Source organism: Thamnophis sirtalis, unplaced genomic scaffold, assembly GCF_051295495.1.
Source record: "Thamnophis sirtalis isolate CommonGarterSnake01/CBP01778 unplaced genomic scaffold, rThaSir2_p1.2 scaffold_12, whole genome shotgun sequence".
NCBI lineage: Eukaryota > Metazoa > Chordata > Lepidosauria > Squamata > Natricidae > Thamnophis > Thamnophis sirtalis.
This window is the reverse complement of record NW_028261392.1, coordinates 37,967,993-37,988,946: the sequence shown is the minus strand read 5'-3', so window position 1 is coordinate 37,988,946 and position 20,954 is coordinate 37,967,993. Positions and strand designations below refer to the sequence as shown.

Below are 20,954 nucleotides of genomic sequence, written 5' to 3'. Positions count from 1 at the left end.
TTTCAATTTGCACTAAAGGATATCATAGTTGGTGGTTTGGTTGATTAGCCTCTAGGGTCATATGTAGTAGATTGGAAACACAACATGTGATGAAATACAGATTATGTACCTTCAACATTTGCTGGCTTTCCTCCTTTTACTTCTTACTTTAACTGACAATTTTGGAAACTTCAAAAGGCTGCATATTACTTTGTGTTCAGTAAGTTGACTTTATAAAGCAACTGCTTTTATCATGGATTTTACATTTCAGTTACAACATATATATGTATTTTAGTAATGCACTGTTAAAATTGATAAATCTAGATATAAGAAGCTACTATAAATTCTCATGTACTTGTAATAAGATAACAGATTTGTGGTAAATATGGTGAAAGGAATAGTTACTTTCAGCCCTTAAACTAATATAGAAACTAATTTTTAGAGTAGCTTTAACCACAGTGTTCATGCACATGCAATTGATGTGCATTGTTAGTTGCTATGTAGATTTTCTTTCACAGCTGGTTTCAGTCTGTTCCTATCAGATTCTGATCGGAAAACTAGTTTGAAGAAGCTGTTGATTGAACATCTTATGGTCTTTATTTTGCAGTAAATGGTTTTATTTACTGTGAATATTCATTTGCAATAAGTGTTTTATTTTCCTCAGTTTTTGTTTCTAAGTATTTATATGTCATTTCCCTCTAGATGCTCAAGGCATTGTACATAATGCACTTCTCCATCCCCCCTCCCAATAGTTTTGTAATGTTTGTTGGGTTGAGAGAGAAGGACTCCTTCAAAGTCACTCATTCATTTAATATGGATTAATTTTATTTTGGCAGAAGAAAGTTTTATCTGATTAAAGAAAAAAAGTAAAGCATATTTATTCAGAAGAACGGTTTACCTGATTATGGAAGATTAGGCAGAAAAAAAGTTGTCTGTATATTTACAAATGATCAAAAACTTTCCCCCAGAACATAGCATGGCAGATAGCTCTGTGGAAGAAGGATTCAAAGTGCATAGTTGGAGCAGTCTTTGAGGTTGCTTTTCCTCTTCTCATGTGGCAGCTGCTCTTAAAAGGAAAGAAACAGCTCTAAGATGATCATCTGCTTTCTCTCCTTGAAAATTCTCCCAACTATAGACGCCTTTTCTGATGGATGGAAAGGGTTTTCTTTCATGCTTTTGAAGTGCTTGAATAACAGCTTTGGTTCTGGTATAATTATATTTAACAGTTGTCTTAAGGTGTGATAAAGTATAAATTAATATGTAAGAAGCAGTCATGTTTAATCAAGTTAACTAAAAAAAGTCCAGCATTTATTTGGATTCTTCCCAATGCTTTATCCTGGCCTGCTAAAATACTCTAACTAAAATACTGTATATGTTGTTTTGAACAGTGTGAAATTTTGTACATTTTGTTTTGAACTGCTTGAAATGTGGAATTATTTAAAAGAGTGTTAATTTAAAGCCTAGTCATCAAATGGAGAGGATATAACTCAATTTACATTGTGCTTCAGATGCAGCAGAGACATGGTATAGGTGTTTCTTAAAATATTAGCTGCAGACCAAATCAGGAACTAAAGTACACTAACTTGGCATCAAACTAGGCAAACTAGTTGTGTAGCAAAAAAGCAGTGGCAGTGGGAGCAATTTTTGACTTCCTACTGGCTTTCCCATTGACTTTGCTTGTAGAAAGCAGGAAACAGTGGAAATTATGATCTGTGACCATGGCTGACTGTAACAGTGCTGCAGTGACCACAACTTTGCCAATATAAATGGTGTGAAGATCTTTGAAATTTCAATCCAATGAGAATAATGTGTCCTGGATTTTGGATACATTCTTTAAGTTAGCCCATTTGAAGTGGGCTAAAAGTTTTTGCCCTGTTATACGCCATTCTGCCCAATTGAAAATTATAAACAGGCAGACAGGAGAATTTTAGTAGCATATATATTACATAACAGAATAGATGGAACAATATTAGAAGTTTAATTTTGTTCTGTAAATTATATTTTGAAGGTATCTCTTTCATAAATGTCCTTTTATAAACTATATTGTACCAGCATAGTTGAGATGTGGTTTACATATAAGAATACAGTGGCGGGTACTAGTGAACAGTAGATAGGTAACCTTATTTTTTTTTAGTGCTCCTCTGTTGCACAGGGAAGCATTTTAGTCATTGTCTTACTCCCCCCCCCCTTGTATTCACTTGTATCCAACCAAGGAGGAATGGGCACAATTATATAAAGTGATAATATTTCTACATTTTTAAAGTCTCACATTATTTTTCCTCCTAATTCTTCTGCAACTGAAGGGTAGAGGCTGCCACAAAAAGGAGGGGGTCAACTTATTTTCGAAAGCAACAGAGGGAAGGAGAAGAAACAATGGATGGAAACTAATCAACTTGGAATTAAGGACAAACTTCTAACAGTGAGGACAATTAGCCAGTGGAACAGCTTGCTGTCAGAAGTTGTGGATGCTTCATCACTGGAGGTTTTTAGAGGACATTGTGCAGTCACTGATATCTGACATGTCACTGACATCTGACATGGTATAGGGTCTCCTGCTTAAGCAGGGGGTTGGCTTAGAAGACCTCCAAGGTCCCTTCCAGCTCTATTCTGATTGATTGATCATAACTTTCCAGCAGACAGCTCCTTAACTGGTTTTAGATGACATGTCCTCATAATGCAACTTTCATCTCATTCCTAGCTCACATTTTTCTTTAGCTGTTTCAAATTACAATTTGTGTCGTTCTTATTCTCCCAACCAGTCTTGCTACATGAACAATAAATGTCTCCTGATGATGTCTCGCTGGGATCCCCCAAACTCCTACTGGACACTTTTACTTGTTGCTGGAACACTCCCTTTCCTCTGTTCCTGGTTACTTTTCATGTATATTTTGATTTAGGCTGCAGGAGAAGTTAGGTTTCCAACTTCCACAAATGAAAATGCCTGCTGAGGCATTTCACAATGCTCTATGCATTGTTTCTTGTATACCTAGGCCTAGCATTCTTTTGGAAGAGCTTTAGATCTGTTTTTAAATACATGTTTTCTTCTTTTGAAGAAGCAGGAGACCTGTATTTGTGTGTGTGTAAATTTTTACACTCTGACGATGTTAGCAGCGTTTAACAAAAGCTAAGTAGATAATATATTTTAAGTTCCAGAGAGGTAATTTGTTTAAACTGGGAAAGAGCCAAATTCTTCCAGAAATGTTTTGCTGGTTCTATTTCAAAAGACTACATTACAGGTTTTCAGTTCTTCCTGTTGATATGGGTGTCATATGGCCTAGTTACTACTATTGAGGTGGGAGTTATGGTGATGCTTTGTATATTCCATAGCACAGGGGTCCCAACCCCTAGTCCATGGTCTGGCACCAGTCCACTGCATTCCAGAGTCCAGTCCACACAAACAAGCACAGACCCATCCTCAGGATGCAGATAGCACATGCAATCACGCCTTCTGGTCCACAGAAAACCTCTCTCCATGGAACCTGCCCCTGGTGCCCAAAAGGTTGCCCCCCCCCCCCCGCTGCCCTAGCATACTTGTGAGTGCTGGGGGCCATTTGTTGTCAGCTTTGCATTTTATTGCTGCACTTAGAGATTTGGTGTCTTACAGGCTGATCTAGAAAGAAATAAATAGGCCCCAGGCTTATGATAAATAGGTTTATTATAGAAAAGTGAAAGAACCCATTATAGAATAATTTAAGCAACTGATGTGTATCTGATGCAAGTTTTAGTTATAATGAAATCATGGTACAAATTTTTGTATCAATGTGATGACTGTTGACTTGTCACTTGAACTGTTTTTGAATATGAGCCTCCTGGTGGACCAATAATTCTGTCTTCAAAATAGCTTGGCTGACAAGTGAGGCAGAGGACAGTCTTGATCTGCATTAACAAGAAACTCCCTTAAGACTTCCTCCAGCTTCAGCCTGCATATTTCCTCTGCCTCCCCAACTGTTGCACATCTATGAACAAGCTTTGAATTGATGTAGGTATCGTCTTTAAGGGGACAGTTTTTGTTACCTGATTCCAATGTAATTTATAATAATAAAAAGGCTACTCATTTAAAACAATTTAAATAACCAACACTGAGCTATGTGTTACTCCGCTACCTTCTTTTGAAACAAAGCTTTTGTGCTTTTTGTCAGATACTGGTTGTTCTTGCTTCCTTATACCAAAAATAGGGAACTTACAGCAAATGCTGATTTTTTAAAGAAAACTCTCAAATGTTCCTTTTTATGTAAAATTCATGTGGCTAAAGATAACAGACAATTGATAGCAGTTTTGCAGAACAACATGGACATGAAATAGTTGCAATTTTATTATTCATACTAAGAAACTATTTGTGTGACTTGTATGAGTTTACTCACCACTTTGGTTCTCTTGATAGCAGTAAACTTAAGCTAGCATCTGTTTGTTACACATACTAGATTTTGGATTTTTATTTTATAAAACATTCAATTCAAAAGTATGAAATTATTTTGAATTTGATGTGCACTTTTTGCAGCATTTTGGAGGCATTTTGCCTCCACATCCTGCATGCCTACTCACAACAGCTCCGAAACGAAATGTCAAATCTTCCAAAATGTGCACTACATCCAGTTTTACATTTAAAACACTGCTTTATAATATTTTTCACTTTAAATGTTTCAGAATGAAGAGTTTTGCATATCCTTAGATTCAGTATTGGAGAACCCAGAAAACAAGTGCTCAATGTACTTATGTTGGCTTATGTCAATTAGTGCCTTTGCTTTTTGTTTATTAATTTGTTGTTTTCTTTAACAAAACTTGTACAGTAATTTGCTTGAAAAACCTTTTGGCTAGGGTTTGTACTCAATCTTAAGAAGGGAGTGGGGGTGGCTAACAAATCAAAGGGAGGGAATACAAACAAGAGGAAAACAAACAAACAAGCACCTACAAAAAGAATTTTAAAACAATCAACAGCCACACAATTCGAGCGGGGACGGGAACTCGTCAGCCCCAGGCCTGTCGGAACAGCCAGGTTTTAAGGGCTTTGTGGAAAGCTTGTAGGGTGGTGAGGGTCTGAATCTCCACGGGGAGCTCGTTCCAGAGGGCCGGAGCAGCCACAGAGAAGGCCCTCCTCCGGGTGGTAGACAATCGGCATTGGCCAGCAGATGGGATTCGGAGGAGGCCTAGTCTGTGGGATCTAATAGGTCTGTTGGAGGTAATTGGCAGCAGGCGGTCTCTCAAGTACCCAGGTCCTTTCGACGCAGCCTGCATGCGGGGCCAGAGCCACAGGCTTCTGATTGGCCCAGGTGCGCCTGCCGGCTGGTGGGAAAATCACTGGGCACCGATTGGCCAGCCGCCTGACAGCTCTCATATATAAATAGCTGTCAGGCGGGCCGAGCGCTGTCTGTGTTCTGAAGTTGTTCTTGTTGTTACCTGTTAAATAAAGACGTTGAATTTTACCTCACGCCTCATACTTTAAACTGGCGATGAGGATGAGCGACACGGACCCCGTCATCGTCCCTGCCCTGGCTCCTTCATCGGTCTTTGCTGCATTCAGGCCAGAGGCTGAATCCTGGGAGGCATTTTTAGAGAGGTTCGAGGTCTTCCTCCAAGGACGTGACCTCTCTGAGCTCCCTGAGGGGAGGCGACGGGGCACTTTCTTGCACTATTGCGGGCCCGAAATGTTTGCCACCACACGGGATCTCTCTCTGCACCGACCTCGGTGCACACTATGCCGCTGGATCTCCTCATGGCTTGGCTCAAGTTACACTATGAGCCTACGCCTTCCAAGTATTCGCACCAGCAATTTTTCTGGCGCTGTATCCAAAGACAAGGACAATCCATCAGCCAGTACATGGCTGAACTGAGGGCAGCCGCGATAAACTGCGAATTCGCAGATCTGGAGGTTGCCCTCCTGGAACAGTTTATTTACGGGCTCCTTGACATCAACCTGCACCGTCGAATTCTGTCCTGTGCTGAGCTGTCAATGAAAATTGCGGTGGACAAACCCTGAGCTTACGAGATGGCCGGCCAGTCCACCCCGGCTGTCCGACTGTTCCCTCCGTCCGCGTTGCCGGCGCTTGGCTTTGCATAGCCAGATGATGGTGCTTGATCCATGTGCCGATGCTGCCTCTTCTGTCGACCGCCTCCGGTCCTTGCCCCCTCGGGATGGCGGCATGTGCCTCAGCTGTGGCGGCCGCCATCCCAGGGCCTCCTGCCGCTTCCGAACGGCTCTCTGCTGCCGATGTGGGAAGAAGGGCCACATCTCCAATGTATGTTGCTCCGCTCCGGGAGACGCTCGAAACCCAAGGCCTCCTCCTGCTGCTCCTGTCAGCCTGCTGCCTTCCAACGCCAGCGTCCGGGGTCCTCCTCCACCCGCCTGGGGTGCTATGCAGTTTCCAACCCCGAGCCTCTCTGCCCGACTGGCAGCCCGACTCCACTGCCTCTTCCTCCTATGGCGGCCGGGGTAAGATGCACCTTCGTGTCTTACTCGCCAGCCGCCCCTGCAAAATGGAATTGGACACGGGCTCTGCCCGCACAATTATGTCTTGGGACACCTTAAGGTCATTAATACCGACCCTCACCGTTAGCCAGCTGGCTCCTGCCAACTGCCTCCTTCAAGACTATCAGGGGAACCCGATCCCCATCCTGGGTTGCGGGTACTTCCCTGTCACTTTCCGCCAATTCCATGGGTCCCTGCCCCTTGTGGTGGTTCAAAGCCCCCTTGCTTCTCTCCTTGGGCTAGACTGGTTTAGGGCTTTTGGGCTCAGCATAGCTGGCATTAACTCTCTCCGTCTTGTTTCTTCCCTAGATTCCCTTTTGTCAGAGTTCGGTGACGTTTTCTCCGACACCCTGGGTTGCTACAAGGGCAACCCAATCTCCCACAATTTGGACCCCATGGTGGCGCCCATCCGCCTGAAGGCACGACAGGTTCCTTTCGTCCTACGGGCTCACGTGGACGCCAATATTTTCAAGCTGGTCTCTCAGGGCGTCCTGGAACCCGTCGACCATGCCCCCTGGGAAACCCCCATCGTCCTGCCCTTAAAGGCTGATGGCTCCCTGAGGGTCTGTGCCGATTACAAGGCGACCCTGAACAAGGCCCTTCAGGCACATCCCTACCTGGTGCCTGTAGTGCAGCACGTTCTGTACTCCTTGGGCCAGGGCAAGATTTTTGCGAAATTGGACCTGGCCCAAGCCTACCAGCAGCTGCCGGTAGACGAGGCCTCCGCCACTGCCCAAACCATTGTAACCCACTGCGGCGCTTTCAAGTGCCGCCGGCTTCAATTTGGGGTCAGTGTGGCTCCCGGGATTTTCCAAGGGCTCATGGAGTGGGTGCTCCATGGCATCCCGGGAGTTGTGCCCTATTTTGACGATGTCCTGATTGCCGCTCCGGACCAATCAGGACTCGTCAAAACCTTTAGGGCTGTCCTCCCGCTTCCGTGCCACCGGCTTGCACTTGAAGCGCTCCATGTGCCAGCTTGGCGTGCCATCTGTGGAATTCCTTGGCTTCCTTGTGGATTCCCGTGGAATCCACCCCACCCCTTCTAAAGTTGAGGCCATCGCCTCCGCCCCCACTCCCTCTTCGAAGGCGGAGCTCCAGGCATTCCTGGGGCTCCTCAATTTCTACTCCTCTTTTATTCCCCCCTTCGGTGTGGGGGCCGTGCTCAGCCACTCCTACCCCGATGGCTCCAAGGTCCCGATTGCGTTCTACTCCTGCACCTTGTCTAAAGCTGAGCGAAATTATAGCCAGTTGGACAAGGAGGCCCTTGCGGCCGTTGCGGGAGTAAAATGTTTTCATCCCTACCTCTATGGTCGCCGCTTCACTCTCCTGACAGACCACAAACCTCTCCTGGGCATCATCTCCGGTGACCGGCCCACCCCCCCATCCTATCGCCCCGCATGGGCCGTTGGTCGGAGTTCCTCTTCGCCTATTCCTACTCCCTTGTCTACCGACTGGGCAAACACATGGGCCACGCCGATGCCCTTAGCCACTGCCCGCTACCCCTCCCTGTCTCCGACCCCGCCCCCTCCGTCATGGTCGCAGCCCTGACCGATGACCTTGAGTGTCCCCTCTCGGCCTCGGACATTTCTCAGGCCTCCCGTTCCGACCCCCTCCTCCAGCGGGTCCTGGACGCAGTTTGGCGGGGCTGGACGGAAGAGACTTGCGCGGCCGAGTTTCTTCCGTTTTTCCGCCGCCAGGACGAACTGTCAGTCCTTCAGGACTGCCTCCTCTGGGGCTCCCGGGTCGTCGTACCTGCTGCCCTCTGCCAGCAAGTCGTCGACTGCCTCCATGATGGGTACCCGGGCATAGTGCGATGAAAGCCCTCACCCGCAGCTATGCCTGGTGGCCCTCCATGGATGCGGACATCGCTGCCTGGGTCCAGCGGTGTCCTCCCTGCCAGGCCGTTCGGCCAGCGCCTCCCTCCGCCCCTACTCGCTCCTGGGAGACCCCTGCCTCCCCCTGGAGCCATCTACATTTGGACTTTTTCGGCCCCCTGGATGTCCGTTCCTTTCTTCTTGTAGTGGACACTCTGTCCAAATGGGTGGACATCTTTCCCATGATGTCCACCACAGCCCGCGCCACCATCCAAATTCTCCAATCTCTCTTCACCACCCATGGCATCCTGGACGTCATCGTCTCTGACAACGGGCCCCAATTCCAATCTGCTTCTTTCCTTTCCTACCTTGATTTCCTGGGCATCCAGCACGCCCCTGTTGCCCCTTACCACCCGGCTGGCAACGGCATGGCCGAGCGCACCCTGCGTTCGACCAAGGAGGGCTTGGCCTGCCTGGCCCACCTGCCTTGGCCTGTCTGCCTCCGGACCTACTTGCTCGCCCAGCACTCCACTCCCTGCCAGTCTACCGGCAAGAGTCCCGCGGAGATCCTCATGGGTCGCCGCCTGAGGACCACCCTTGACCGGTTGCATCCCTCCTTCTCTCCCACATCTGTTCCCCTGCCTGAGCCCCCTAGGTCTTTTCTGGTGGGTGAGGGGGTCTTCGCTCAAAATTTCGTGGGGGACCCGAAATGGCTGCCCGGGGTCATTATGGAGCTAAGAGGCCCATGCTCGTATAGGGTCCAGCTGGGTGACGGAAGACTTTGGCGGCGCCATCTGAACCAGCTGCGCCACCGGACTACCGAGGGCCCTCTGCCACCAGCCGCCTTGCCCGTTCAACCATTGCGGCCAGGGTCTGCTTACCCAGCGGCCGCCCAACCTGCCCAGCCGCGTCCAGCCGTGGCCCTGCCGTCTCCAGCCGCGTTCTCTGCTTCACAACCGCCGCAGCCGGGGCCTGCTCGCCCAGCGGCTGCCCAACCTGCCCAGCCACGTCCAGCTGCGGTGCTGCCAACTCCAGCCGCGTTCCCCGCTCCGTGCCACCGCCCACCGATAGTTCCACCAAAAGAAGGAAGCCTACCTTCAACTTTTCCCATGGACTCAGGGGCCGGGCCTTCCCATCTGCTGCGTCACAGCGGCAGACCACCTCCTCTGACGACGGACACTCCCTCTCTCCGGCGATCCCAGCCCGTGCGCAGAAGACCGGCATACCTAAAAGACTACCAATGTGCTCTCTGGGGGGAAGGGGTGTTGCGTCCTCCCGACGCAGCAGGCCGGCGGGGCCAGAGCCGCAGGCTCCTGATTGGCCCCAGGCGCGCCTCCCGGCTGGTGGGAAAATCACTGACCACCGATTGGCCAGCCGCCTGACAGCTGTCATATATAAATAGCTGTCATGCGGGCCGAGCGCTGTCCGTGTTCTGAAGTTGTTCTTGTTGTTACCTGTTAAATAAAGACGTTGTATTTTACCTCACACCTCGTACTTTAAATATACCATTATAGTTTCTCTTACATCTTGAAGAATAGCAGAGTTTTGAACTGGTGTTAGAATTTGAAAGGTATCATTTATTCTGAAGGTACTTATAAATATTCATATTCACTTTGGTTTCTCAGTTCTCAAGGGAATATATTAATTGTGTTTTGCATTTTCCCATTTTTCAACTACAGGAAATACAGGTAGATCTTGTTTAGCAATAGCCTCATTTAGCAACTGGTTGGCAGTTACAACAGTGATGAAAAAATAACTTATACTGCACAGTCAATCCTCACATTCATGACCTTCACTGGTCTGTAAAGCAAAGAAAAGCTGAAGTAAGATTATAAGCATGGTTGCAATTTTACTTAGTTGCTTCATTTAATAACCAGGTTGCTGGTCCCAATTGTGATCTCTAATCACATTTTTTAAATATAATTTTACCTCTATAAAAAGGTTTAAGGACAATTGTATTTTGAATACATTTGCAATGTTTATTTCTGAAGGCTACAAGGATTGTCAAAGCAACTAAAAGCATCAGGTTGTTTTCCCAATTAAATAGAATCTTACTGTTCCTCCCCAGTTGATTCTTTTTTTCCTTCTGATGACCAGCTGATTTCACCATCAAAGCTGGTTATTTGGTGGATCTGCTTCCAATATTTTGAAGAAGCAACTAGGAAAAATTCAAGACAATCTTCGGACATTTGTGGAGAAGAGAGGGGGTCTTGATGGCTGCAATTCTCAGTCAGAAGGTCACCTTTTTCCTTCAGCTGCTTTTTTTCTTCTTCTTAAGCATGCCCCATACGTCATAAAAGCTTCCTAGGCTGGAAACGAAACTATCTTGGAAATGAAGTGGAGTCTTTTAAAGAACAGTGTGTTCCCAAATCTCACTTTCTGAGTTTGAGCCGTGGTGGTGCAACGGTGAGAGTGCACTACTGCAGGCTACTTCTGCTAACTGTGTGCAATTTAAAATCCCACCAGTCTCAAGGTTGACTCAGCCTTCTATTCTTCCGAGGTGGGAAAAATGAGGACCCAAATTGTTGGGGGTAATATGCTGACTCTGTAAACCACTTAGAGAGGGCTGTAAAGCACTGTAAAGTGGTATATAAGTCTAAGTGATATTGATGTTGGCCTTGTCAAAAAGTCCAGTCCATCCTTCAACAATTCCATTATCTCAGAATTTATTATATTTGTATTCTTTCAATCTTTTCTGGCAGATCTGTATTTTCCAAACCAAATCAGTGGTAGGTTGCAGGTGGTACGCCCCATATGGGCATACCGGAACCTGCCTAGAGCACTGGATACTGTTCCAGTATGGTGCTCCGGAGGGCCCACCCGCCCGCCTGAGCTCCTTACCAGTCTTTTAAGTCTTCAGTGCTTCCCCACACATGCATGGCGGTTGGAACAGGATTCGGAACTCATCACTGAACCAAATACTTTCTGAACCAAATACTGGTTGGAACGGGATCCGGAACCCATCACTGAACCAAATACTTTTGTCTTCACATCTGACAGCAACAAATCAGGTTCTAATTCACCTAGGCTCATCAAATATTGTCTTGTCAAGATGAATTATTCAGCAATGGATATGGCAGAGATATTTACAACACAGACTTATGAACTTTAGAAATGGGATGCAATTGTTGGGAAAGTTCCCAATTAAAAATCTAAGGAAGGGTTTCATTATTAAGAACCAAACAAGGGTGTTTCACCAGATAAAACTGTTTAGGATGATTTGTTATAAATAAGAAATTGTGTAGTTTATAAGTAAATTGCAAAAACAGACTGTTAACGGAGTGCTTTGAATTTAAATCTGTCTGTTTTAATCTGTTAACTTTTTTCTTTCATATATGTAATGTATGGCAGGTCAATTGGGTTACAAATTTTGGAGCTGTTTTGCAAGAGGAGAAGCTATTGTTGCAATAGATTTGTCAGTATTCAACTAGAGGATAATATATATTTTTGTCCTAGTTCATATTTTTAAACATTTTGTCTAGTTTTGTTTTGTCTCTGTTAAATTCTTTATTTTGTAGTTTGTATTTTAATCTTTTGAATAAAATAAAAAAATTGAGCAAAAAAATCGAACCTTATCTTATTGATTTGTTAGGTGACTATTGCATTTTTCTACGTTTGCATTATAGAAGTAGCCCAAGGATTAGATTGTTTATTGGCCTGCTAGTTGAGAAAATGATGTAATCATTCTACTGCCTAAATTTGTACTTATCCTATGCAGTTGTATGATGTAGTTTACAAATTGCGTTAATATACAGTATGATGTGGTTTATTGCTTTTTTCTTACTGAATTTGTAAGAATTAGTATATTTATGTGAGACATGGTACATTTACTTATTACAGCTTTAGAAATCTAGATTAAGTCACCTTAAGTTGGACAGTACACATTATTATTTTTCTTTCTCAATGTGATAGTCATGCTATGACTGTTGACTGTCATCTTTAATTAGTGAATATTTATATTAAATACTTCCTACATTTGATGAAACTATTTTCAAAAAGTGAATTGGGATGAATGCACGTTGAATTTTCTCTTTTAAAAGGGAGTCTATTTTTTAGATTGCCAGTTTCCATATTCATCATAATCTGTTATGATTTTTAAAATATCTGCCTTCTTTTTATAGAATCAGAATGACTGCCCAAGTTACTCTGGAGGATGCTTTGTCCAATGTAGATCTCCTGGAAGAATTGCCACTGCCGGATCAACAACCATGCATTGAGCCCCCTCCATCATCATTGCTTTATCAGGTATGATTTTTGTTAAAATAAATATTCGCTAGAAAATGTAATACTTAGAAGTATTCTAGATTAACACAGCTGAATCATTTTTTCATGATTATTGATTATTTGGATTATTTTTTATTCCACACAGCCAAATTTCGACACCAATTTCGAAGACAGGAATGCATTTGTCACAGGCATTGCAAGATATATTGAACAAGCAACTGTTCATTCTAGTATGGTAAATATATTTTTCTATAATGTCTTTACAACGGCAACAGTAGACATAATGAATTTCCTTCAGGTAGAGCTTGATTATATGGTGTTTTCCTGAAAATAAGGCAGGGTCTTATTTTCTTTTGACTCCCGAAATAAGCGTGTGGCCTTATTTTTGGGGAGGTCTTATTATTTTTGAGATGCAGGAGGCTGCGAGCATGGTCACTTCAAGAATGCTGCTGTGTTGCAATATTTTCAGGCAGAGCTTATTTGCAGGGGGGGTGGGGTTATTTCAAAAGCCAATTGGGCTTATGTCCGGTGAGGTCTTATTGTCGGCAAAACAGGGTAGTAGAAAGAAATAAAGTATTAAGTTTGTTCATTTGCTTCATATAGAAATATTTCATGTATTTAGGAATTATTTGTAACTAGCTGAGAATAATATTTATTTTATAAATATCTCATTCTTAGCAATGATACACAATTGTCATCTGTTCTAGGAATTTTTATGTGTGTTCATGTGATCTGTAATAATTTTTTAGCATTGTGGGAAACAACACCAGAGTTCTTTGGGATAAAGTGCAAGTTTAAATGTTTTGGCAATTGAGATAGCAATGTAATACCAGGTTTTATTATTAATCCTAAAGCTATCATTGGTTTTACTCAGGCCAAAGCGGGCAGCCTCTTACAATTAGAGATGCTAGAATAGAAGAAAAAGATGGTTAATGGAAAATATCTAGAAACAGTATAAAATGCTGCCAGTTGAAAAGGGAGAAGAAAAAGCAAAGGCAAAGAATAAACTAAGTCAAAATCCAAGAAGTCAATTCAAGTCCAGGACAGTGTGCAGGATTACGGGAACACATTAGGCAAAGGTGTTTCCCCATTCAGCAAACCTACATCTAAACTGCAAATAGTTCAGTCAGAAGGCAGGCCCACTTGACAGCAAGAGTGACTCTGAGTCGATCATTAATCTCTCAGAGCTTTTTTGTGTAATAGCTCACTTCTGTACTTCATCTTTGTATACAGTAACATTATAACACAGTTGGAAGGGACCTTGGAAGTCTTCTAATCCAATACCCTGCTGAATCAGGAGATCCTATACTATTCCGGACAAATGGTTGTCCATTAATGTCTCTTGGAGATAGGACATACCTAGCAATACTGTTCTTGCAGGCTTGGATGTTACTCTGAGAAAATTGGATTAGAGCAGGGGTGTCAAACTAACGACCCACGGTCCAGATGCATCATGCGCAGGCCACGCCCACCCCAGCTCTGCAAAGGGAAAAAACGTCGCGATATGTCACGTGATGGCAACGTGACACCACAAGTTTGACACCTGTGGATTAGAGTCTCTGTCTTATAAGCTCAACTCTTATCACTGAAGCAGTGTAGAAGTTTTAGGAATGTACTGTATAAGCTAATACATTATTCTTGCCATGGATCAGGATTCAGTAACTTCATTAGCTTCTAAATTTTCCTCTCACTCCTAAGGTTGAGTTACTTATGAGAACTGTGAAAGTGCGGTATAGGTACGATTCTTGCTTAGGGTATAAAATAGTCCTTAATTAAAATCTGAAAAAAAAGTTCTGTCCAAAGTGGCAGATGTGGTTGTGACAGAAACACATGCAATGATACATGTTTTGTGCAGAAGCCCTAGGTTCTCTCCTTAGCACCTCCAATTTAAAAGAATGCCAGGTAGCAAGTGATATGAAAGACTTTGGCCTGAGATTTTGGGAATCTTTTGGTTAGAATAGGAATACAGATGATCAAGTAATCTGATCTTCTGGAAAGTAGCTTCTTAAGTAGGATCTAGTCTGTGAGTTTGCTTTAAAGTAATAATTTTGATTTAAAGTAATAATATTGCCTTAGGCACATACTAGTTCAGCATCCCAATAAACCTCCCCTTTTCATTTTTTGACAGGATGCTCAATATTATTTGCAACAGTAATCTGGTTTTAAATGAGATGGAAGAATTGGGGCTTCTAACTTAATTAAGAAGTACATTTCTTTGTTGATATGCTTAAGATTTAGAGAAATGATGCAAAATAGTTTCATTTTTTTCATCTCTGTTAACTTGATCATTTCTGTATATTTTATATCTTACATATTAGCTTTGGTTTTATTACAGAATGAAATGTTGGAAGAAGGTCAAGAATATGCTGTTATGCTATACACGTGGAGAAGCTGTTCAAGAGCTATCCCGCAGGTAGAATAATTTCAGATTATTACTGTAATGTCCCATAGAGACTTATGGACAAATAATATCTTATAGTTGCATAAGAATAAGAGATCTTCTATAAATGGGTCAGTCTCTGAGCTTTTTTCTTATAGGTTGTATTATTGCATATCTTAATAATACATTTACCACACATAAATATTTTCAGTGACCTATTAATAATTTCAGGCTTTTTAGACATAATTACTAAAACCACTGAGTTTAGATGGAAGAACTGAACTAGAAATACATTGGACAAACATAAAAGAAGATTCCCCATACCCCTCCCCTTCTCAGTTGCACAGAAGTTGAAAATACCAACCAACTAGACATCTCTTTGTTTATGAAGCAGATCCAAAGTGCCCTTTATTGCCTTCATGGTCAAAAATATATCATTCATGTTTCTAAGAGGTAACATCATGACCCTTCCCAATATGTTTCTCTAGTCCCAGAATCCAAGAATAATCTTGGATTTAAGGATAAGTAAAAACTGTCTTGCAATCTTTTGGAATGATATCCATGTTGGCGTTTGAAATCAACCCAATTTAACCTCTCTGACTATTTGTAAAATCATTCTGGAGAGAGAAAAATCATGTTTTATTATCTCTCTTCTTTTGCTACTTTTCACATTCATATACTCACACTCTTTTAAATTTGAAGAATTGTAAAAATATCAAATGGGATTCCCTCCTCAGATTTCTCCATTTTCAGTCTCCTCATGAAGTGTCCTCATGATGTCACAGCAGTATGGAAGAAGTTTGCTATTGCCACTTTTGGGCTTTTAGATTTTTTTCAAAAAAGTTTAGCCTAGCTGGAATTGCCTAGCTGCCTTCTATCAAGTAATAAACCAGTAATAATCCAGTTCTTTCCAGCTTAGGTCTTCAAAGTCAGCCAGGATCAGATAGATGCTAATATCTGGTGGAGCTCTTCTTCCTCCCCTATATATTGTTTCTATCCACAGGCTTTTAGCCAGGAAATAGAAGTAACACTGGAGTAGCAGCAGTATACAAAGGCTTCTTTTAAAATTTAGTATTTCTCCGTATTTTTTAATCTTCCATTGACAATATAGAATCTTTGATATGTGGGGAAGAAATGGTTTGGGAAACTGTGCTTCTGCGCATACATTCTTGATCATTCAATCTTCCCTTTTCAGCCCCAGTGAGCAGAAGACCATTTATTTTCTTCAGTTTGCTGATCCAACAGACTAAACACTTATTTGCAGCCCATCTGCTCCTAAATTTGGCTGCAGTTCAAAAATTGCAAATATATTTGTTTCTTCATCATCTAGGGATAACTTTTCTTTTAATGCATATCCTGGCATAAGAGGGAGATATTGCAGAACATCTCTAGTCCTGCTCTAGTCCTAGACAAGTTCATTTGACGACTCTTTTATTATGGAAATGGACATCTTTGTGAATTTCTCTTTCCCTCCAACTAGTTTTATATTATTATAACCTAGTAATGAGGAAAAAAAGATACAGCATCACATCTTGACAATGGCATTTTCTGTTTCTTATAAGAATCATAAAAGACCAACTGTGTGCTCCTACATTGCTCCTACATTGTGTAGGAATGACTAAAACATTTTTTGAAAAACTCTTGAACTTCCATTAAAAAATAAAGCATAAATTGGACATTGTTGAATTTGATGAAATGTGTTCTACTTTGCTGATAGTTCCAAAAGTTACAGAAAAATATCATTCTCGAGAAAAGAAATAAATTCATTGAAATCAATATTGCTTTCTCTTATTTCCAACAAAGTAATTAGTCAGAAAGTAAGCCACCTGGGAAAGCCAAGTGAGATCATCAAAACCATAAAAAAGCAAAAGTTAGAATATTTTGGGCATGTGATGAGACACCCAAAAGATACAGCACATTTCACTTAATCCTCCAAGAAAGATTGAAGTCAAATGAGGCCCAGGCAGAAGAAGAACATCATGGCTTCAAAATCTAAGGGACTGCTTTGGACAAAACTCAACAGCACTTTTTCATGTGGCTGTTGTTAAAAATAGGATCGCCAACATGATCACCAACATCTGATGACGGATATAGCACAAGAAGAAGAAGAAGAAAGAATTAGTCAGTCCCTAAGTGTTTATAAGATCCTTGGGACTGAAAGATATATGCTCCGATTCCAGGGAAAGAATATGCCTACCAAGGTTTTTATTTATATAATTCATCAATCTTAAAAACCGTTACTCATGTAAAATATTTATGAAATCAAATATTTGTGAAAACTTATTACTAATAAAAAAGAGTATAAAATGTTGTTTTTAAAAATGAAGCCATTTTATATGGCAGAACATGATTTAAAATTGGAAATGTTTTTTTCTTTAACTTTTCTTCCTTTTCAGGTAAAATGTAATGAGCAGCCTAATAGAGTGGAAATTTATGAAAAAACTGTGGAAGTACTTGAACCAGAGGTTACCAAGCTGATGAATTTTATGTATTTTCAGGTAAATAGTTGTTAATTACTAGCATCTCTCTGTCCAACACCCCACCCCACCCTTTTTTTTAATGCTTCTATTATGGTATTGTCCCTGCCATACCTTATCTGTTGAATAGAAGATAGATGCTTTATATTGTTCTAAATAAAGAAGTCTCACAAAGAGTTTTTGAATGTGTCTAGAAAAATCCAATTAATGCAATTTGTGTATATAGTCTGGTTCTATTGGCATCATATTGTACTTGCAGTTAAGAGGGAAATAGCTTGCCCTTTGTGCTGGTTTTTTAAAATATGGATTTATTTTTATGCACAGAGAAATGCCATTGAAAGATTCTGTGGAGAGGTGAAACGCTTGTGTCATGCAGAAAGGAGGAAAGACTTTGTATCTGAAGCTTATTTGATCACTCTTGGAAAATTTATCAACATGTTTGCTGTTTTAGATGAGCTGAAAAATATGAAATGCAGTGTGAAGAATGACCATTCAGCCTACAAGCGGTGAGACGTTTTTTAAAAAAGTAACAAGTACAATAATGAATATAATTCATTATAAATGTATACAAAACATAAATAAACAGCAGCTCAGCAAAGAACCTACAATTAACTTCTCAGTTAATACAACCCAGAAACAGACTCACCCATATAATCAGGGCTCCAGGTTCAATAGCAAAACAGGCCTTAAAGGCTTTGCAAAACACACGTTGGGTGAACCTGATTGTCATGTTTTCTATACCAGTTCATTCATTTAGATATTTCTAATGCTCTTCTGTGTTTTACAGTGTCTACTTTGCTAATATTGATAGAATGAATATATGTTGGAAATCTAAACATGTTTTCTAAATAGTACATCAATAACTAGAATTTCCCAGTAACTGGTAGCAGGTCTTTTATTAAATATTCCATGAGGCATCAATCCAGGCTAATGGATATGCCACTCAGAATCATCTTATAGGGGAGATGGGTGGCATAAAAAATTAAATGAATAAATGAATGAATAGTTCATTTGACTAAAACGTATGATTAAAATCTGCTTTAGATGCTTGCTCTCTCTAACAATACAAATCATTACAACATATTTTATTTAATTTAAACGGGGCTAGATACCAGCGAACCACAGTATGTATTTAAAATGGACTCACTCTGCAGGATTTTCCCTTTAGGGGAAAAACACTATTTAGAGTAAAAGTAGACTGGAACAGTTGGACCACAAGGTGGCAGTAGTTTTCTTTAGTCATATGCCATTATTCTTGTTGAAAAGAACTTTGATACGATTGTTTCATTTTATATACTTCATCTGTGCAAAATAACTTCATAATTAGGTTCAAGTTGAAATATTAATAAAGCTAAACATTTGTTAAAGACATGACTCTAACAGTTTTAATGAATTGTTACCTCTGGATCCTGTAGATAATGTTCTGCTTTCCATTTTCCCTTCACTTAGACTAAATATTGAATACTGTAAATCTGTCATGATGGCAGAAAGCCTGTCACTTATGATTTGTAGGAAGGTTTGTGCCACAATATTGTACCCTTCAGCAAAACCAGCCACTCAGTTCATCATGTTTTCAGTTCATTAAAGATGATTTTTTTCCCCTTGCCAACACAGGAAGGGCATGTATGATATGTGCAAGGTCTTATATTTTGCTATAGCAAAATGCACGATATTCATTGCATACATTTGGACTTGCTTCTGAGTTTTTACAACCTGCACAAAACCATCCCTTCTGAGATTATGTTTGCCAAAATTTGCCTGACAGAAATGAGCCAGATGTTGATTAGGAGTATAAGACGCACCAAGGTTTTGAAGAGGCAAATTAAAAAAAAAAAGTTTTTGCACTCTGCAAACCTCCCCAAAACGGCTTGTTTTTCGCAAAAACGGGCCCGTTTTTTTTTTCTTTCAAAAAAAGGGTATGAATAGCCCTTAGGAGGCTTGTAGAGTGTTTCTTGGGGGGCAAAAACGAGCAAAAAATGGCCCTTTTTTGCTCATTTCTGCCCTCCCCAGCCCCCAGGAGCTCTCTGAAAGCCCCCTACAAGCTATGCACCGTCATTGTGGTGAAGGGAGGGGTTTCAGGAGGCAAAAAAATTCTGCAGTCAGTGCATAAGACGCACCCAGATTTTCATCCTTTTTTTTTGAGGGAAAAAGGTACGTCATAAACTCTGAAAAATATGGTAATTATTAATGGGCTCATTAACTCCTTCCTTCCTCCTTTCTTTGTCTTATCTTTGACAAATACATTATATGTAGGATTTCCTTGTAGGAATCCTACTGCCCCCTTGTTTGCTCTTGCATTCATGATCATCTGTTAACCTTTGTGGGTTGGGAAATGAAGAATACCTGACACTTTTTTAAAATCAGCTTTCAGCTGGCAACTGAAAATGACAAACTTCTGTTTTCACTTCATTATCTGATATTTTTATTATATATTAGATAATTATTACATATTACTTATTTATTACATATTAGATGGGAGTTTCAGTTTCCATTCCTCTAAGTGTCATAGTAGCGTCTTTGAAGTCTTAAATATATCAGGCTTATCTCATAGGAGTTTTTAATCTGTTGTTGAAAGTACTATTTTACTATTCCTTTTCCTCTGTACTTGTACGACTTCGGTATATAGGTAGTCTTTGACTTACGACCACAATTGAGCTCAACATTTCTGTTGCTAAGCGAGACAATTGTTAAATTAATTTTACCCCATTTTACGATCTTTGTTACCACAGATGTTAAATGACTTGCTGCCATTGCTAATTTCTTAACACAGTTGTTAAGTGAATCTGGCTTCTCCATTGACTCTGCTTGTCAAAAGGTCACAAAAGGTGACCACACGATCCCGGGACACTGCAACAGTCATAAACACGAGTCAGTTGCCAAGCATGTAAATTTTGATTGTGTGGCCATAGGAACATTGGTTGTAAGTGTGAAAAACGGTCATTAGTCACTTTTTTCAGTGCTTTTGTAACTTCAAATGGTCACAAAATGAACATAAGTCAAGGACTACTTGTAATAAAACAGTTCAAGAATTTAAGAGTGATATCTTGCATTTCAGTCTATTTTGGTTATATGTTTTTAAATCCACTTTTATTCTTACCAAAGATGGCTTAATAATATGAAATATCTAAATAGGGATTTAATAAGAAGAATAAGCAACAGAGAAAGGAAAACTATTGATTTTGGGCAATGAGTCTATTCTTTATTTAACTAGTCAGCAGAAGAGAGACCCAAAATTAGAATATTTTCTTTTCTTTTCACAAAGCCATGATTGTTAAGGACTAATTTACTAATTCCAGTTACTTTCTTAGATGAAGTATTTTCAGTGTCTACTTCTGAGCATTAGCAACTACCAAGGAAGAAGGTTCACCTTTTCAGTTAACAGAAAAGCATTTTTGCTTACATACGTGTATCATGTGTAAACAGGTTTGGTTGCTGAATTGAATACTACATTTTTACTGTGATTAAAACTGTAATATTTTATAATGTAATAAACTATAGTAATACCATGGCTTTACTTTCACATTGTGATTAGCTTTTTTTCTTATTACTCATTCACTGAACCTGAGCAGATGGTAGCCTTGGTTGATTTAAAAAGTGTTGCATGTGGCAGGACATAG

At 41.1% G+C, this 20,954-nt stretch overlaps 1 protein-coding gene across 2 annotated transcripts in view; it reads left to right on the top strand.

Moving 5' to 3' along the window:
- Nucleotides 1-20,954, top strand: part of CYFIP1 (cytoplasmic FMR1 interacting protein 1) — a 62,036-nt gene that overhangs the window by 1,228 nt on the left and 39,854 nt on the right. For both annotated transcript variants that reach the window (XM_087726831.1, XM_087726830.1), the window contains exons 2-6: nt 12,378-12,501; nt 12,626-12,715; nt 14,816-14,893; nt 17,257-17,358; nt 17,662-17,843. In XM_087726831.1, coding sequence (XP_087582957.1) covers nt 12,385-12,501; nt 12,626-12,715; nt 14,816-14,893; nt 17,257-17,358; nt 17,662-17,843 — 569 coding nt within the window. In that variant the 5' untranslated portion in view covers nt 12,378-12,384. The remainder of the gene's footprint in view (nt 1-12,377; nt 12,502-12,625; nt 12,716-14,815; nt 14,894-17,256; nt 17,359-17,661; nt 17,844-20,954) is intronic.